This window comes from Macrobrachium rosenbergii, chromosome 40 (assembly GCF_040412425.1).
Source record: "Macrobrachium rosenbergii isolate ZJJX-2024 chromosome 40, ASM4041242v1, whole genome shotgun sequence".
NCBI lineage: Eukaryota > Metazoa > Arthropoda > Malacostraca > Decapoda > Palaemonidae > Macrobrachium > Macrobrachium rosenbergii.
The window spans coordinates 16472666-16491533 of record NC_089780.1 but is presented as its reverse complement, the minus strand read 5'-3'; the positions used below and the strand labels follow the sequence as shown (position 1 = coordinate 16491533).

The 18868-nt window shown below is 36.7% G+C and overlaps 1 protein-coding gene across 1 annotated transcript in view; it reads right to left on the bottom strand.

Moving 5' to 3' along the window:
- Positions 1–18868, bottom strand: part of LOC136826180 (collagen alpha-1(VIII) chain-like) — a 156549-nt gene that overhangs the window by 127964 nt on the left and 9717 nt on the right. Inside the window, exon 2 of the mRNA XM_067083231.1 lies at positions 15022–15289. Coding sequence (XP_066939332.1) covers positions 15022–15245 — 224 coding nt within the window. The 5' untranslated portion in view covers positions 15246–15289. The remainder of the gene's footprint in view (positions 1–15021; positions 15290–18868) is intronic.

Here is an 18868-nt window from a genome sequence, read left to right as displayed (position 1 = left end):
CACAAGGATAAATCAATCCTGAATAATCCTATAATGTTCCATTAATCCTCATAGTTCTCTTAAGCAGATGCGCAATATTTATATTAATTAGATTAATAGAGAACTCAGTCACCACAAATGTCTACTTGATCTTACTATTACTTTTTTATACTCAAAAAAGGCAAACTATCAATAAAAGATTTAATCATCTCATACTGCAAACAACATATAAGTTCTTCATTGGGTGGGTGGGTAGAGCTCTCGGCTAGCACGCTGTTGGCCCAGCGTTCGACTCTCCGACCGGCCAATGAAGAATTAGAGGAATTTATTTCTGGTGAAAGAAATTCATTTCTCGCCATAATGTGGTTCGGATTCCACAATAAGCTGTAGGTCCCGTTGCTAGGTAACCAGTTGGTTCTTAGCCACGTAAAATAAATGTAATCCTTCGGGCCAGCCCTAAGAGAGCTGTTAATCAGCTCAGTGGTCTGGTTAAACTAAGATATACTTAACTTAAAAACCTAAAGAATTGTACAAGTCAGTCCTTAATCACGCAATGATTTGCTAACGAGAACATCATCTTATTGTACATATTCATAAAAGGTTTCTATTGTTCATCAAGAATATGTTCCTGAAGTGCTTCTATTTTTCATCAAACCTTAAAAAGCCAAAGCACAGGAATGATAACAATATTGACCTAGCTCAACCCAAGTGCGTAAATGCAATGCAATATCCCTGCAACACTTTTGGGGGAAAATATTTAGACAGATGGGCTATGTATCATTCGACTTAGAGCTCTCTCTCTCTTTATTTGTTTTCTGATTTCCATGTTTCTCTGCGGTGTCATTCCTTTTATTGTTTGTTATTTCGTCATTTATCTGTTTCGCCCTTTTGCTCTTTACGAAATCTTAAAAAAGACATGTGTTTAATTTCATATGCTATTTTAGTTTTTATGCTGTATATGAAATTCTTATAATCTAAAACGTGATGTTTCCTTTCCAAGTTCAGGACTTGTGAGAGTAATGTGACGAAGATGTCTCTCGCACACTCGTTCCGTCTGATGATAAGAAAGGGTTTGTTTTCAGTTACAAGCTAAACAAAGGACGTCACAGAAAATGAAGGGCTTTAGACAGACACAGACAGAACACACATGAACATTCGTAGCCTGAACACGTATGATACAAGGAACGTTTTCGTAATGGAGGCCAAGAACACTACTCATCAAAAGTTTGAGAGACATCCTTAAAAACTAGCGAGCACAATCATTATCTAATCCTTATGATCAGCTATTAATTACACGAACATTTGGAGCGCTAGAGACACCTAATACAACAATTATAATTGTAATTCTACGAAGCATACAGGAAACAAGAGAATAATCTAAAGATTAAAGCGTCCATATTAATTACTATTAAGGATCGGATATTCTTTTGATCAAAGCCGTGTTAGACGTCGAGACACCATAAAATCGTGTTATTCTTATTTATGATCGGAGCAGGAGGTAACTTATGATATAAGGAACTGGTTTGTCGTGTACTTCATATATAACTATTCATTTGTTATTCACTTCGGAAGTTCAAGGGAAGATGCAATGCATTACTACCCTAATACTGTTCAACTTGTATTTTATTATTTTACTTGCATTTCTGATTATTAATTTTTTAATTTTTCTGTTTTTCTAATTGCTAATCTCCTCTTTCTGTTTCCCATTACCATCTTCTGAAGAATAATAATAATAATAATAATAATAATAATAATAATAATAATAATAATAATAATAATAACAATAATATTGATTGACCGGGGCGGGGTGCTGGTCTCCTATTGGCTGGTGAAAGTTTTCTTCATGCCTGAATAATAATAATAATAATAATAATAATAATAATAATAATAATAATAATAATAATAATATTTTTCTTCTTTCTCATATTTCAAGGCTAAATTTGATTAGGGAATTCAATTACCTCTACAATGTCACTACAATAAAGTTTAAACTAAAGCATTTAAAACTATTTAAATCTGCGCAAAGTAAAGGTTGGAAGATTTAAGCACCGCGATGTTGATAAATCATATGCACCGCGTCTCATTACTCTTGGTCAAACGACGACTGTGGAGGCTATTCAGAAAGGACCTCAGAGAAGGTTCCCCGCATAATCTCTCGGAAAGTCATCCACGTGCACCTTTCCTTTTACAGCCGCGGCCGAAGAAGCATAATCGCCTTTCCTTTCCTTCTGGACCGACAAACAATCCTTTTCCGGACCGACAAACAATCCTTTTCCGTAGTGTAAAAGGCGAAAATAACGAACCACACCGGCGCCATTTAAAGGCACGGCATACGTAAGGGGGAGGCCTTTTAAAAAGGCCACAACAGCATCAGCGTCGTCTGAAGGGATAGCTGCTGACCATTTAAAGAAGCCTCCCTCTGAGCGCCACAGAAGCGAACAGCCTCAGCGAACAATAAGTCAGACGTCTTCATAACTCGGCAAACGCGCTTAAAAGCCCCGCATAAATATGTCGCTGAGGTGGCTTCGGGGAGATGTGTGTGAGAGAGAGAGAGAGAGAGAGAGAGAGAGAGAGAGAGAGAACCGGTCTGTCTTTGCGACGCAGAGGAAGACAGAGGGAAAGAAGAGAAATGTTTTAAAAAGAATAACAGGAAGAGGGAGAATAATATGAAAACCAGGAAGAATAAAATGCTATAAATAGGTAATTGTGAGAAAACTGGAGAATAACCGAGAACCAGCCAAACACAATATACATTAAATATAAAGGGAGTCATAAAAACGAAGAAAAACATAAAGACGGTTCTCAGACACAACAAGAGATTAAAAACCACACACGAAAAGTAAGAGAATATAAACTCAACTTCTCCATCACATAATCGCCTCAATCTCACCCTTCACAAAGACCTCTAACGCAGCTCGCAAGAAGAAAAACTCCACGTAAAAGCGAGAGAAAAGCCGCAATTTCACGAAATAAAGAGAATGAAAACGAGTAACCATCAAAATTAAATTTCTTTTGTGAAGTTAATTACCAAGGGCCGAACACCTGTAGCTCACGAAACCTTTGTTGTCGAATGTCCCGTGCATCACGTGACCTCCGCTCGGGCAGAAGTCTCCTCCTCCCGGATAGCTACTCGGGGCCCTTTTATGCAGTCGAAGGGAAGAGATCGTCGCTGGGAAATGGCAGGACAATAGCTTTGTGGTAATGGGAGAACGCAATTGAAGAGGAGAGTAAGAACTGATATTAAACTGGGATTAATATTCATTATCATGAAAGTTAATGATGAGTTTTTTTTTTCTGTTTTGCGATGCTATGTTCCTTTGTTTGAAAAGTCAGACGTAGAGGTGGGTGTTTTGTTCTCTGATCAGCTTGGTATTTGAAAGGTGATTGCCAGCACCATCCTAGCTGCTATTATTGCTGGTGCTGATATTGCTACTACTACTGATGCATTATACAACTGCTACTTTAACCAAAAGCAATCATAATACTATTATTCTCCCTGCAGGCTTCTTTATTCAGAGGCTAAATGAAACGAATTGCAATAATTTGCAGCAGAAGGAAATTGATATTGGAAGTTATCAGGATAAATAAAGGGTGGAATAATGAACAAGGATGGTTCATAAATATAGGTATTTAGGAGTAAATGCAAAGGAAGATGCTAGGATGAGAGAGGACTACAGATTACGTTTAGCAAGGATGGCAGCAGAAGCTTTGCAAAATATCTGGTAGAGAAAAGTGTCAAAGGAAACAAATGCTGAAGTATTTGAAGGGATAGGCGAGCCAGCTCTCCTATGTGGAAATGAAACGAGTATTCTGAATGCGACTGAAAGAACAACAAAAGGTGGCAGCTGTTATTATGAACCATTTAATTGATGGAACTCTAAAGATAAGTGAAAAGTCGGACTAGGAAAGTGGAAAGACTGAAGAACACTTAAGAGAGAGAGAGAGAGAGAGAGAGAGAGAGAGAGAGAGAGAGAGAGAGAGAGAGAGAGAGAGAGAAAACTGAATGTGTATAGGATGTTTCGACATCCTGTTAATAAGCCTTCAGTCTGGGTATGTGAAGAGGCGGATTTGTCTTCATAGTTTAATGTACAGAGCTTATTGTACAGTTTATTGTACAGAGTTTATTATAGTTTATTATACGGAGTTTTATTGCAGAGTTTATGGTAGTTTACTGTACAGAGTTTGTTGTAGAGTTCACTGTAGTTTACTGTAAAGAGTTTATTGTAGTTTATTATACAGAATTTATCGTATTTTATGGTAAAGGGTTTATTGTAGTTTATTATACAGTTTATTATAGAGTTCATTGCAGTTTATTGTACAGAGTTTATTTTAGTTTATTGCGTTTTATGGTACAGAGTTATTGTAGTTTATTATACGAAGTTTAGTGTAAAGTTTATTGTAGTTTCTTGTACAGAAATTCATCCTTCGTAGACGCAACTTTAAATATTTTTCTCTTGACCCAACAAAATTCAGTAACGTTCTAGGCAACAAAAACATCACTGTATTTTCAAACATTCGTCATAACTCCTGACAGAGACCAATTAACCGAATATGATTACACCAGCAGCCCTGTATTTAATAAATTACCACAAGTAGTCTATTATAACCTAGCATAAATTTATCATAAATTAACGATCTCTATTCAAATATACGATATTACCTGGAAGCAATTGCATCATTAATCCTTACATCCGGGAATGCGTCTAATCAGCTGACGCTGTAATTATACATGAAATCAGTGACTAATCCCACGAGGGAGAGTCACTTTATTTCTTATCGTTTTCTGATTGTTAATTGTAAAAAGCAAAAGTCTCATGATGACAATGATCTCGCGTTATTCTTATAACAACATCTCTGACATACAATCAAAATGGCAGCTGGCTTCTCACAAGAGGCTTTATATTGTCCTAGAGTTTCTTCTCATAACCTTGTGGTTTTTAGCTTTCTGTAAAAGAAAATTGTGCCGGCTTTGTCTGTCCGTCCGCACCTTATTCTGTCCGGACTTTTTTTCTGTCCGCCCTCAGATCTTAAAAGTTACTAAGGCTAGAGAGCAGGAAATTGCTATGTTGATCATCCACCCTCCAATCATCAAACATACCAAATTGCAGTCCCCTAGCTTCAGCAGGTTTTATCTAATTTAAGGTTAAATTTAGCCATAATCGTGCTTCTGGCAACGATACAGGAGAGGCCACCACCGGGCCGTGGTTAAAGTTTCATGGGCCGCGGCTCATACAGCATTTTACCAAGACCACCGAAAGATAGATCTATTGTCGGTTGCCTTGATTATACACTATAGCGGCCGTACATAAAACTCGATTGCGCCGAAGAAACTTCGGCGCATTTTTTACTCGTTTAAAGTTAATTTTGCTTCAACGACTTCTCAGGAAATGTTTGTGGGAGCTGGACACCGCAGCGATTTAAAACGATTATTTCGTATAAATAACACCCCATCTTAAAGGCGTCAACGATTTTTCCTCATTCGTGAAATAAGACTTTCCCAGAACAAATAATTTCCTCTTCTATATATTTTGACCAGATACACAACGAAAAAAAACAAAACAAAAATAAGTGGCAAGAATCATTACAATGTGCAATTGCGCGGGCTGAGCTCGCTAGCAAATTACGGTGCGTTTGGCAACGAAAATCTCTAATTATGCACAATAAAATGCACCACAGTCCCCACTCGCCACTCGGGTATGGGCTGGGCGAAGAAACAGAGTAACTCTGCAACAACAAAGAGAGGCTGTGTTTGCAACACGGCTTCATTCATTTCCCCCAGATGCAATTAAATTCAGAAACAACAAGGAGCCTTCGTTAAATGAACTCCCATGAACGCCGTCTGTACAGATCTCGGCTCTACTCGTCATAACTGGCAACTTTTCCAAGGTGAATACTTCTCTGCATTCTTTAAGTCTACTACATTTCTTGCCTATTTATTTATTTATTCATTTATCTTGCGCAAAGTGATGATCGAGTATGGTTTCCCCATAACTTCGAACATGGTTGCAAATATGCGTGCAGTACAGTATGCAATCGATGCAAAGTTTGTTCATTCAGCGAGCAACTGATGTTGAAATAAAGGTTAATTTGTTATCGTATTTATATTAATTCAAAATAAAAGCAGTTAAATCATACGACAGGAATGCTGATTGCTGTCACTGAAGGAAGCTTCTGACCAGTTCTAAACTACACAGCTGAAATAATATTATTAGCGAACGGAAATACTCAAAATCTAGTTAGGCAGAACTTCATTTACTGTATTCTTCAAACACAGACGATTTGATTATCTTATATGAAATAACAGGCAACATAAAAAGCAATAATAATAATAATAATAATAATAATAATAATAATAATAATAATAATAATAATAATAATAATAATAATAATAATGAATACGTAAATAAAGAAATAAATAATTGAAAGAATTGTTTTAAATTTAATGATCATAACTAACTATAAAATAAAAAAAAAGTGCAGCACAGTATCACAGACAAGCTAAATAACAGAATTACAATATGATGCAGAAATCAAAACAAACCTGGCCGACGAAGCAAGAGAATTTTGGTGGTATGAATGAATTACGAGACGGTTAGAAATAGCACCGTGAACGAATAAAACTGAAGCAAGATGAAGACGCTATCAAAATTCAGACTAATAATAATAAATGATTTAATGCTCATCAAGGGCCACTTAAAGCAAAGTCAACAGAAGCAGTGAAAGCATGACACGAAAGTATCTTTGTAACATCTGAATTTAACGATTAACTTCGTGATAATAATGATGATATTCCTGATATCCTACTTCAGAAATTTAATATGGAACAGGATAGGGAAAAACAGCAGTACAATTACTACTGCTATTATTACTGCTGCTACTACTACTACTACTACTGCTATTAATAATAATAATAATAATAATAATAATAATAATAATAATAATAATAACAACAGCAGCAGCAGTAGCAGTACCAGAGATCAATGTCAAACATAAATTAATACCAGACAATTGTGGGAAGAGAGAGAGAGAGAGAGAGAGAGAGAGAGAGAGAGAGAGAGAGAGAGAGAGAGAGAGAGAGAGAGAACGGAGTATCATCTCGGGTGAACAATACCTGGGAGCACTTTGTTCTGTAACCAGAACCTGATTCCAGATGTTTTTTGAACTTCAAAACTCCCTTTGCTTTAGCTGACCACCAGACACAGATCGCCTTTCATGTTTGTTCCCTCTTCTTCTTCTTCTTCTTCTTCTTCTTCTTCTTCTTCTTCTTCTTCTTCTTCTTTCTTCTTCTTCTTCTTCTTCTTCTTCTTCTAAGTTTTTAGGGCCTTGCTTGAAGATGCAAATGCAGAGCTAACTGATTTATACCACTCTCTTTCCCTCTTTTTGCGGCATCGAAGAAGTCGACAGAGAGAGAGAGAGAGAGAGAGAGAGAGAGAGAGAGAGAGCGAAACACGATCCCGTAAACAGCAACACAGCGAGACACAACAGCAACAAAATTAGATCGTCAACAACTGCAAAAAAAAAAAAAAAAAAAAAAAACTACTCCGGAGTGCATGTCGCGAGTGTTACTGAAACATCTGAGCAAAAAGAGGGCGGGAAATCAAAGAGAGAGAGAGAGAGAGAGAGAGAGAGAAGTCCTGTTTTCCACAAAAGACTGGCTATAGACTAAGGCGTGCTAAACACAAATTAATAATAATAATATAAATTTTATAACCAGGCCGCTATGCAGTGGATACAATGTTGGCGCGATAAGATATGATGAGGAGATGGTTATTATTATTATCATTATTATTATCATTACTGTCATTGTTTCAGATCTTTATTTAATGCAACATGCTGATGAATTACCTAACTAATTCGCTGTATAACTGCTGACATATTTATTTACTAATATAATCGACCAACTAGGAAACAAAACCTAGAGGGGAAAGTGCTCAGAATCACAAATCAAACTAAAATTCTTAAGTTCGAAGAAAAATTTTGCTAAAAAAAATCATATAAAAAACTTCAAAGTCGATTATCAAAGGGCGAGGAAATCTGTAAGATGAACTTTGAGAGGAAATTGAACCTCAGCTGCTACTGGTGACATCAGTGACCTTGACAAGAGAAACAATGCAGACTCGATTTGACGTATTGAATGGATTCCAGACTCGATCTGATGTATCGAATTGGATTCCAGACTCGATCTGACGTATAGAATTGAATTCCAGACTCGATCTGACGTATAGAATTGAATTCCAGACTCGATCTGAAGTATCGAATTGAATTCCAGACTCGATCTGACGTATCGAATTGGATTCCAGACTCGATCTGACGTATAGAATTGAATTCCAGACTCGATTTGAAGTATCGAATTGAATTCCAGACTCGACTTGACGTATCGACTTGAATTCCAGAGTCGATTTGACATATCGAACTGAATTCCAGACTCGATTTGAGGTATCGAATTGAATTCCAGAGTCGATTTGAAGCATCGAATTGAATTCCAGACTCGATTTGAGGTATCGAATTGAATTCCAGGCTCGATTCGACGTATCGGATTGAATTCCTGAGTTAAAATTGACACCACCACTTTCTATTACCACATAAAATAAGGATACATTCCACTAAGGGAATTACCTGGACATTGTAATTCCCTACCGCAGAGGAGCAGAATATTCTACAGACATTAAAAAATTCCTACACTCGAACTTCATGCATGTAAGCGCGCGTATTCAAAAATACTTTCAGATCATTTTTAAATATGCTGCATTACGCGACATTTCTAAATTTAAGAGTAGAAATGAAAGTGGGTCAAAAGTATCCTGATAATCATATATCAGCAGAATGTGGAACAAACCGCATCGGACATACTGAACATATATGAAATATATGACAAAATTTTTTTTGGGGAGCTTGGGTAATTATGACCAGCATAATGGCCGCCTTGAAATCCGATTCTCGTGGATGTGAGATCGAAACCATATGCTTCCAGAGAACTTCATAATATATATATATATATATATATATATATATATATATATATATATATATATATATATATGTGTGTGTGTGTGTGTGTGTGTGTGTGTGTGTGTATGTATATATAGTTTCCACCTGACGGATTTCTCATTAGTTATTTGAGGCACTGGAATGGAATGTTTTGATTTTATTCTTTTGTATTTTTTCGAATTGTTTCTTTGCTCGTAAGGCGATGTAAACGGTGTTAATGGAAGAAAGAAGTCCGCTTATTTTTACACCAGAAACTGACGCTTGATTATCGGAAAAATTCCGATATGAAGATTATATATATATATATATATATATATATATATATATATATATATATATATATATATATATGTGTGTATTTTAATTTATGTATGTGTACTGAGTTCAGTATCTCATGCTGTAGGAGCCACGTGCAAACGCGCACACACACACACACACATACATATATATATATATATATATATATATATATATATATATATATATATATATATATATATATATATATATATATGTATGTATATATTATATATGTATGTGTGTGTATGTAGCTTACAAACCATGAAATACTGAACTTAGTACACACATAAACATACATACATGCACATACATGCATGCATATAAGGATACAGTAATAGGATGAAAGCACCAAAGCTCATATAATCAGATACTTGTAGACAGAGATCAAAGTATTCACTCGGCTCGACCCCCATGCAAATGACGGTGATCAATGTACCCAAACAGCCTCTTCTCCATACTGGTGCAAGTCATGTAACAGTTGATTAGGTGCTTGAAGCAAGTGATTTGCTATGTGTTGGCTTCTAGAGAGAGAGAGAGAGAGAGAGAGAGAGAGAGAGAGAGAGAGAGAGAGAGAGAGAGAGAGAGAGAGAGAGAGGGTCTGGACAAGATCAGATAAATTCTTCCTTGGTCCATATACCACATCGACAATAAAAAATTACTGAAATTCCTTTATGTCCTATTGAGGTATCTTCTGGTTAAATGCACAAACTAGCAATAAGGTATTTCGAGAATGATTTCACGGTTTTTCATGACATATCTGACGTTGTGTCTCTGGAGGAGAGAGAGAGAGAGAGAGAGAGAGAGAGAGAGAGAGAGAGAGAGAGAGAGAGAGAGAGAATTTCTGACGAGCTTACACAGTGATAAAAATGAATGATATATCTGACTATATATTACTGACATTCTTCATCCAAAACAGAGAGAGAGAGAGAGAGAGAGAGAGAGAGAGAGAGAGAGAGAGAGAGAGAGAGAGAGAGAGAGAGAGAGAGAGAGAGTTTCTGAGGAACTTACACAGTGATAAAAATTAATGATATATCTAACTATATATCACTGACATTCTTCAACCAAAACAGAGAGAGAGAGAGAGAGAGAGAGAGAGAGAGAGAGAGAGAGAGAGAGAGAGAGAGAGAGAGAGATACAATTTCTGAGGAGCTTACACTGTGATAAAAATGAATGATATATCTGCATATATATTACTGACATTCTTTATCAAAAACAAAAACGATCTGATGGACAGTAATATTTACATGCCTTTAATCACTGACAATACTAATAAATAATAACACAAAAATAAATGTTTAATTCAAATACAGTAATTAAAAGTACACAATGTATTTGCCTTTGATAAAAAAAAAATCCGTAAATTTCACGAAAGGCTCAACGAAGCTGAGGAATTTTCATTTAAAAACTGTGAGTCAACAGAACGCAACCTCAGACCAACCAATGTGAAGAAAAACAAAGTTAGCTGGTAAAAATCAAAGACAACGAATATGACTAACTCATTTGTAAGGCAAGACAATGGAGTTACCAAGGAGTTCGTCGTTATTCATAAACACTGACATGATTCATTATATCTTTGTTATGTCTTTGCTGACTGGCATAGCAATGTCTGCAGTGCTTTCTGGGTTCCATTTAACTGAGATATGCTTCTAATATATCAGATTAGTTTGGGATATTTATATCAAGAGAAAATAATAGTCAAGTCATCCCAGATTCTGTAACCCCACAGGAATGAACTTCACAAAAAGATTTTGCAGAACAAATTCGTATGATCAGTTAAAAGGGGTTACGGAGAAAATAACCTTGTCTGAGTTAGAAATTGTGAAAATAAGACGGTAAGTAGCTCGCTTCCAGTAACACTCCTTTAAAGCCCAATACAAATATTCTCTATTTTTGAAAGTAGCACGCTACATCTGACAGATGAAGACATATCCTCTATGGAGAATGATCTACTATTATAATCAATAAAATTGTTATTCAAGCAGAAGTCTGGATTTAAGAAAAACTATACCCAACCACTGACCGCAAAAGAGGATTTCATTATTCTTATATTATAATAATGCAATCACGACAGATTCCCACTGGGTACAATCCAAAGTCTTCAGAATAAATCCTCTTCATAAATCCATTGAATAAATATGATTAAATATATCTCGTGTGATGTCGACTTTGTAGCGTACCCAGGTCCCTGTACCCACCATAGTGCCTCAGCAAAATCTGTAATTAATGATGGGTAAAAGTAAGGCTAATGTCTATTAAATAACATAAACAAATAATAAAAATCAAGGTACCTTTCGAGGTACATGGGCCTCACTAAAAGGCATATCTGATGAATACATCTTTTTTATTTTTAGCCTCACTGCTGACGCTGCATTAATGGGCACTATTTTGATGATTATCATATTCCTATCATAATTTATTGTTGTCCTTGTTCTCCAACTGTGAGGCTTCGAGCAGCATCCCTCTTCGTCAAGAAAAGTCCTTCAAAACAAAAGCCCAAACGATGACGTCACGCGCGTCTTTCCCTCTCAAAACAGCAATTAATCCGCTGAAGTGTTTTGCTTAGACAGGGTTGCACACATACGACAAAGAGGGAATTGCCTTGCCACAGGGTGGTCGTACAGCCCCCTTTTACATTTTAAGAGAGATTACAATCTCATTTTTTTTTTCATTCCCAATGCCCCTTTCCACTTTCCATTCTCCGTCCGCCTTTATCTCTCATCTTTATTTCCTTTTACTTCCAATCTCGCCATCGCATCTGAGTCCTGCCTAAATGGCGTTCGTTTAATGCTTTTGTTGCGGCTCGCGGCTTTTTTTCAGGTTCTGGGGTAACTCCATTATTAGTTCGTTCTGTAATGTTTGCCGAATGGAGTACCTCCCTCTCTCTCTCTCTCTCTCTTTCACCATAAGGAACAGAGTATCCTACGGGCCATGTGATGAGGGATGTCTCGGTCATGTCCCCCGAATGCCAGGCCGCACTCGAGACAGCGTCTTGGGGTCTCTTCGGAAGGCTGGTTTATGTTATAGTGGTTGCTAGGAACGTGTGCTTGTTTGGCGGTTTGGTCGGCGAGAAGTGTTCGCTGGCTTTATCTCTATCTTGTTTTCGCTTCGTAGCGCGGGGAATCACGACGCTGTTTAAAGCTTAATGACATTCTTAGACCGTGTTTATATTAAGGATTTATTTCAGTGGTGCCATCTCCACTCTCTTTTGTTTTTACTTTCTCTGTTTATTTGTCGATTCTTTTATGAAATAACGTCCTTAATGTGGGTTGATGACGGGAAATTTTTATACGATGAAACGTCACGTCACATAAAAGGGTAACTAATGCATCCCACTGGAGATCTTAAACAAAAGCGAATACATTATTATATTTAATACATTATAAGTTTAACATATTTTCACTTAATTCATATAAATTATAGTTGTTCAATATCAAGGTTTTAAATTTATATAGCTTTGCGCTCACTAGTTTAGTTACTTTAAGAGTAAACAAATTAACTATTCTTCCCAAACCTGGTGTTCCTTCAAAGTAAACAGCGGTTAAATACGAGTTCTTAGTTATCAGCATCACTTCAGTAATCCTACAATATTCTCTGTTCCAGCTTCTTATTTTTTCGGGATAATAAAGTGATGTCAAAGTTTTATTTATCCCGCAATTTCAAATCCTACCGTCATCGGCAAGTGGCGCCTCAAACAACCGCTATTGTGAATCACATATCTCATACGGCGCAAACCTTTTAGCGCTTATCAAAATCTGTTTCATATAATCTCTCTTACTCATATCTGAAGCATTTGTCAACTGCCTGACACGACTTTCAGAATAGCCCCCATAGCTAGAGCTTCATGCTTCATCTCCCTGTCGCTTCAATTAGTCTCGAGTTTCATTTCCAACACGCCAGCTCTGTTGCTGTTGACGCCATAACATCTGCGCGCGTTTTCCTTATCTAGTAGAGTATGGTGGTGGTGGTGTCGCCCAAGGTTCTGTTTTGTCTCCGCTGGCGTTCCGTCTGTTCGTGAAAATCTCTTGCGCTAGCCTCTTGCAGTGAATCATATTCTGATGACTAATATATAAATATACATATAAATTTATATATACATATATTTATATATACTGTATAATATATATATTTATAAATACATATATAAATATATATATATATATATATTTTTTATTTATTTATTCATGTGTGTGTATGTATGTTGTTATACAAATTTGACTTTGATAGTATCGCCAATTATTACCTTACTATGTACACTGCATGCCAAAGAAAAAACCCACGCATGCATGTATAATCAATCACCTACCCACCCACGAGAAGTAATTTGTCACGTATACCAGTGGTCGTTCGATGCGAAGTTAAGCATTACTTGGAAGGGTGACCACCACAATACAGACAGTTTCAGTTCAAGCAGGTGCTTATTGAAAACTGGGAGGGTTAATACCTTCTGGCAAAAAATCGGCACATTAAATGTGTTTTTACGCATATTTATACCCTCTGCGTGAAATCAATATCCGCACATAGGATCGAATTCCCTTTGGAAAGAGAGGGGGAGGATCTCAGGTGACTGAAACCTATCAGAAGCAGCTATTCGAATCGAATCGAAATCTCTTAATGAATTCGTGCACACGGAAATCCCCCGGGTAAAGTATTCGCTCTTCCCAAGCGAGGGCAGGTCTTCGGGATAATTTATTCTCTATTATTCAGCATAACTCATACTAAATGGTCTTTCAAGCTTCTCTTTCCGCTTATTAAACAAAGAATGACGTAGAAGTGTGTATTGCTTAAATGCTTTTGTGTGTTCTTTTATGTGGATAATCTAATTTATATCTCGAGGAAAAAAATGTATTGTTCACAGAAATAGTTCGAATTGAAACTAATTTTGTTAACGAGGTGAATACAAAGATTTTTCCACAATACTTTTTTTTACTTTAAAATAAAAAAAAATCTATTGACCCTGAGTTGTTAAAAGAGGTAATTTTTATACTAAAAATGAAGAGGTTACTGTACCAAAGAAATTCAGCTCAGCGCAAAGATTAACGTTAAAATAACAGAGGTTAAGATTTCATTTATATTTTTCTTTCTCGACAATCAATGGGTGACAAGGAAAAGTTTCATTCTAAAGCGAAAGATACCATTTTCAAAATAAATTTCTTTTCACATGAGATAAATTTCCTACTTTACTTTCACGGGAAAAAAACAAAACCTTATAATACTATTGATTGTTTTCATTCGTGATCAAACCTGTGTTAGTTTGTCCGAGATTTTAATCAAACAGTGCATTTTTATAACTCTCGAGTTTACCCATAAGCCCTACAATCAAATCAGAGAAATCAAGGAAAATAACACGTCCAAGGGAAATCAAAGTGTTATCCTCGAAGCAAGATTTCAAAAGGAACGACAATTCCTATGATTTATTCCTTTCGTGTATTTGGTCTCCCGTTGTCACAGAAATAATAAAGCAAGAATAAATTTCGTACATCCAATACAGACTGAATAAAAAAGGCATGCAAGAGAAACACCACCAAAGAAACAACAAGTGCCAGCAAAACTCCAGTTGCTCAACCAGTAGTGATTCTCATGACATGAACCATACAAAGGCAACTAGAAAGAAGAACGTCCTTTTGTGAAGGAAAAACAAGTCGTTACCACAAAATTTAATCATTTATCAAGTTCCAAATCATACTGAAACTATCATTTGCGTCACGGCATCATGAGAACTGGAGTTGTACCGAAGGGCGAGAACCTGGTACTCACCCTTTCAGCCTCTTCTTGAAAGCCTCGACGCGAATGCAGCTGGCCAGCTTCGACTTTCGGCGCTCCGCTTTGGTCTTGTCAGCGACCCTTTTCCGTTCTTCTCTTCGGCTCTCTGCGTCCTGCCCCTGTGCCTGAAGCACCAGGAGACAGAGAACCACAGCTAGTGCGAGCAGACACGTCCACGAAGGGCGGCGGCTCCTTCGTGGAGCTCTTGAAGGATGCATCGTATGTCCTGCCCGACGGATGTCCTTTAGTCTTGGTGATATTTCTGAAGGAGAGAAAGAGGTTTATGTTATTAATAAAACAGATGCGTTAGTTGTATGAATTTAAATCTACAATAATGGCAAAGGTGTCTCCATGAAGAGAAGAACAGTTTTAAGCAGTGGGTCGACAAGCTGTTGATGCGGCTTCTCTGCAAGTCTATAATGAGGGTATGACTGCATGACAGTCTCTGCTGGGATATGGTACATAAATTCACTGTAATATATGCAAATACACACACACACACACACACACACATATATATATATATATATATATATATATATATATATATATATATATATATATATATATATATATATATATATATATGCCTTTTTCAATTTTCATGGAGTGGCTCTGGAGTGTATTAACCATCCAATTCTTGAGATGAGGCTGCTAGCCCTAAACCCCTCTCTACCTCCGTTGCAACCACTACTCAGCTGACTACTAAGTGCGTTACTCACTGATCGGGTCTACGGAGGAACAATGGTTATTGCCGGAAATGTACCTAAACCGTTTCTTCTTGCGTGGGATTGATCTCAGGGTCTGTCGTTACTGAGGTGAGGGAATGATACATACATATGTGTATGTATATATATATATATATATATATATATATATATATATACACACAGTATGTGTGTGTATATACACATATATATATGTGTGTTTGTAATTTGTTTTATCCATCTAGTATACGAGTATATATACATTCATATATAAACTGATTTTGTGTATTAACAGCATACACATACACAAACACACACCATAGTATTTACACATGCAAAAGGAGAGACACGTCCAGACAGTCAGTCCCCTAAGAGCACTTACTGAGTCCAGAGGGATAAAAGAGAAGAGGAAAATGACACAGAAATGACTGATCCTTAAGGTAATGACCTGTGATGTTGACAGAGTGACGACTGTAGGGGCGTTTTAAGGACATCGAGAGAGAGAGAGAGAGAGAGAGAGAGAGAGAGAGAGAGAGAGAGAGAGAGAGAGAGAGACTTTTTTCGGGTGTAGCTAAATCTTTCTCCTTCTCTCCTTGACAATTATATTTTTGTTGTATTTTATACAATAACTGAGCAGCTGACCTAACCAACTGAATTGAATAAAATACACAAAATTGAATTTGTTAAAGAGTTTACAGCCAACACTAACTTAATCAAACCATTTTATGACTCATGTCCAGTGCAAAGGAAATTTTGATCTGTCCAGTTATTCACAATTTACTCAGTTCACAGAAAGCCAGCTTTGAGATTCTGACTGAAGCTCTTTTTATAGATTCAGTGTGACTATATAACTATGATTTCAAAATGTGATAAGGTTGGTTTTATGCAATTTATATATATATGTATATATATTATAATATATATATATATATAAATATATATTTATATATATGTATATATATATATTATATATATATATACATATATATATATACTCGTATATATATATATATATATATATATATATATATATATATATATACAAAACAAGTCTTTATCAGAATGGGAAGTGAACACAAAAGCTGTAACCATCCGTGACAGGATCCAGCGTGATGGAGACAAAATTGCTTCAATAACAAAATGATCAAAAGTGACCAAAAATGAAGTTTAATGCACTATTCTAGCCAAGCTAGAATTCGTAACTAGTATTCTGGAGGAGGCATTATCTGAAGGACAGAAATATTTATTATTTATTATGTTCTCTACAAAGGCTACAAAGATCAGTTACGTTGTTTAAAAATGAAGATAAAATAGGACCTTTTTGTACAGAAAATCTTAGTATATTGTTGAAAATATATTTAAAATCCCTAGGTTTCACGAGCAATCCTGACGATGAGGACAGGAGTTCTCGCACAGCTTAAGGATCTTAAATGAATCCTTAACAACATACAAGAATTTTCGCCCAAGAAAATAGTCTTATTTTCTCTATGACAAGTCACATGAGAAGAGCATTTGATTACCCTTATCCTGCCCCAATAATGTCAGTTATCCTACTTTTTATAGTAAGATCAAACATGATTATTCCCACTCATTCAGCGTAACAGAATTCACGTACAACACCACACTGTTGCTAATACCCATCTTGACCTCACTACTCAGGTCAAGACACTCTTCTTCTTCTTTTTAATACTCCTAGATGCAGAATACCCACTATGCCAGCCCAGACCCCCATCACCGCCAGTCAGTCGACCTAATAAAACCCGCCCGTCTGAAAGGAGATTATCACTGACGCCTGCGAAGAGAGGAAAACCGAGAGGAAATTTGTAGATAAAGTTAAGAGGCTGTATCTGTGTGCCCAGACGCGAGAACTCGCAAGGTGGAGACGGAGACAAAATATCTTCAAGGTTGACCAATAAGAGGAATTGAGTCAGTTCCAATTTTTCCCTCCAACTTCTGCTGCACTGCTCTTTCTCTCTTTCCTTCCTTTACTCCGGCATCTTCCCCTCTCATCCAGCCTGAAAACTGACTCTTTCCTATCCACTCATTAAAAATACAATATCTCGAGTGGAAAGAAACGATGCAAAACCATTTCTCCTTATTGCACCGGCTTTGTCTGTCCGTCCGCACTTTTTTCTGTGCGCCCTCGTATCTTAAAAACTACTGACGCTAGAGGATTGCAAATTGGTACGTTGATCATCCACCCTCCAATCATCAAACACACCAAACTGCAGCCCTCTAGCCTCAGTAGTTGTTATTCTATTTAAGGTTAAAGTTAGCCATAATCATGCTTCTGGCAATGATATAGGATAGGCCACCACCGGGTCTTGGTTAAAGTTTTATGGGCCACGGCTCAGACAGCATTATATCGAGGTCACCGAAAGATAGATCTATTTTCGGTGGCCTGGATTGTGCGCTGTAGCGGCTGTACAGAAAACTCGACTGTGCCAAAGAAACCTCGGCGCATTTTTTACTTAGGTCTGCTTACAGCTGCATAGACTCCCAACGCAATTTTTCACATACACACTTCTAATATCAATTACTAAAACCGGAGAAACTAAATCGCATGTCTTCGTTGCAAATGAAAGAACAGCAATGTTGTATTTTAAAATTAATGTAAATGTAAACTGCTAAGCAAGATTTTACTAAGCTCATTGTAACTAAAATTTCAAAACAAAATAAAAAACCGGAGAGTTTTAAACAATTTCTCAGGAAAAGATGAAAGCAAGTTGAACACAATAGAAAAATAAGTACAAAAATGAGTAAAGGCGGTCTCCATATCTACTAAATTAAACAACTCTATGACGGAAGCTTAAGCAAATTATGTAATAACCCCTGATTACGGCCTCATGCAGTCCCAAAAACATCAGATAACGATGACAAACGAACTGCGACAACGTCGCCTTCTCATAGGCCTACAATATCTTCTCAGGTACGAATTTTTAACCTCGCCTCAATATTTCCGCGCTTCCTAACGGAGATGAATTTCCCAAATCGTTGTCTCTCTAATGAACAATTATGAGAAAGAAACTTTGAACAATTGGAGACAAGACATAGCGGATTCTTGTTGTGATACGTAAATTACACACACACACACACACACACACACACACATATATATATATATATATATATAT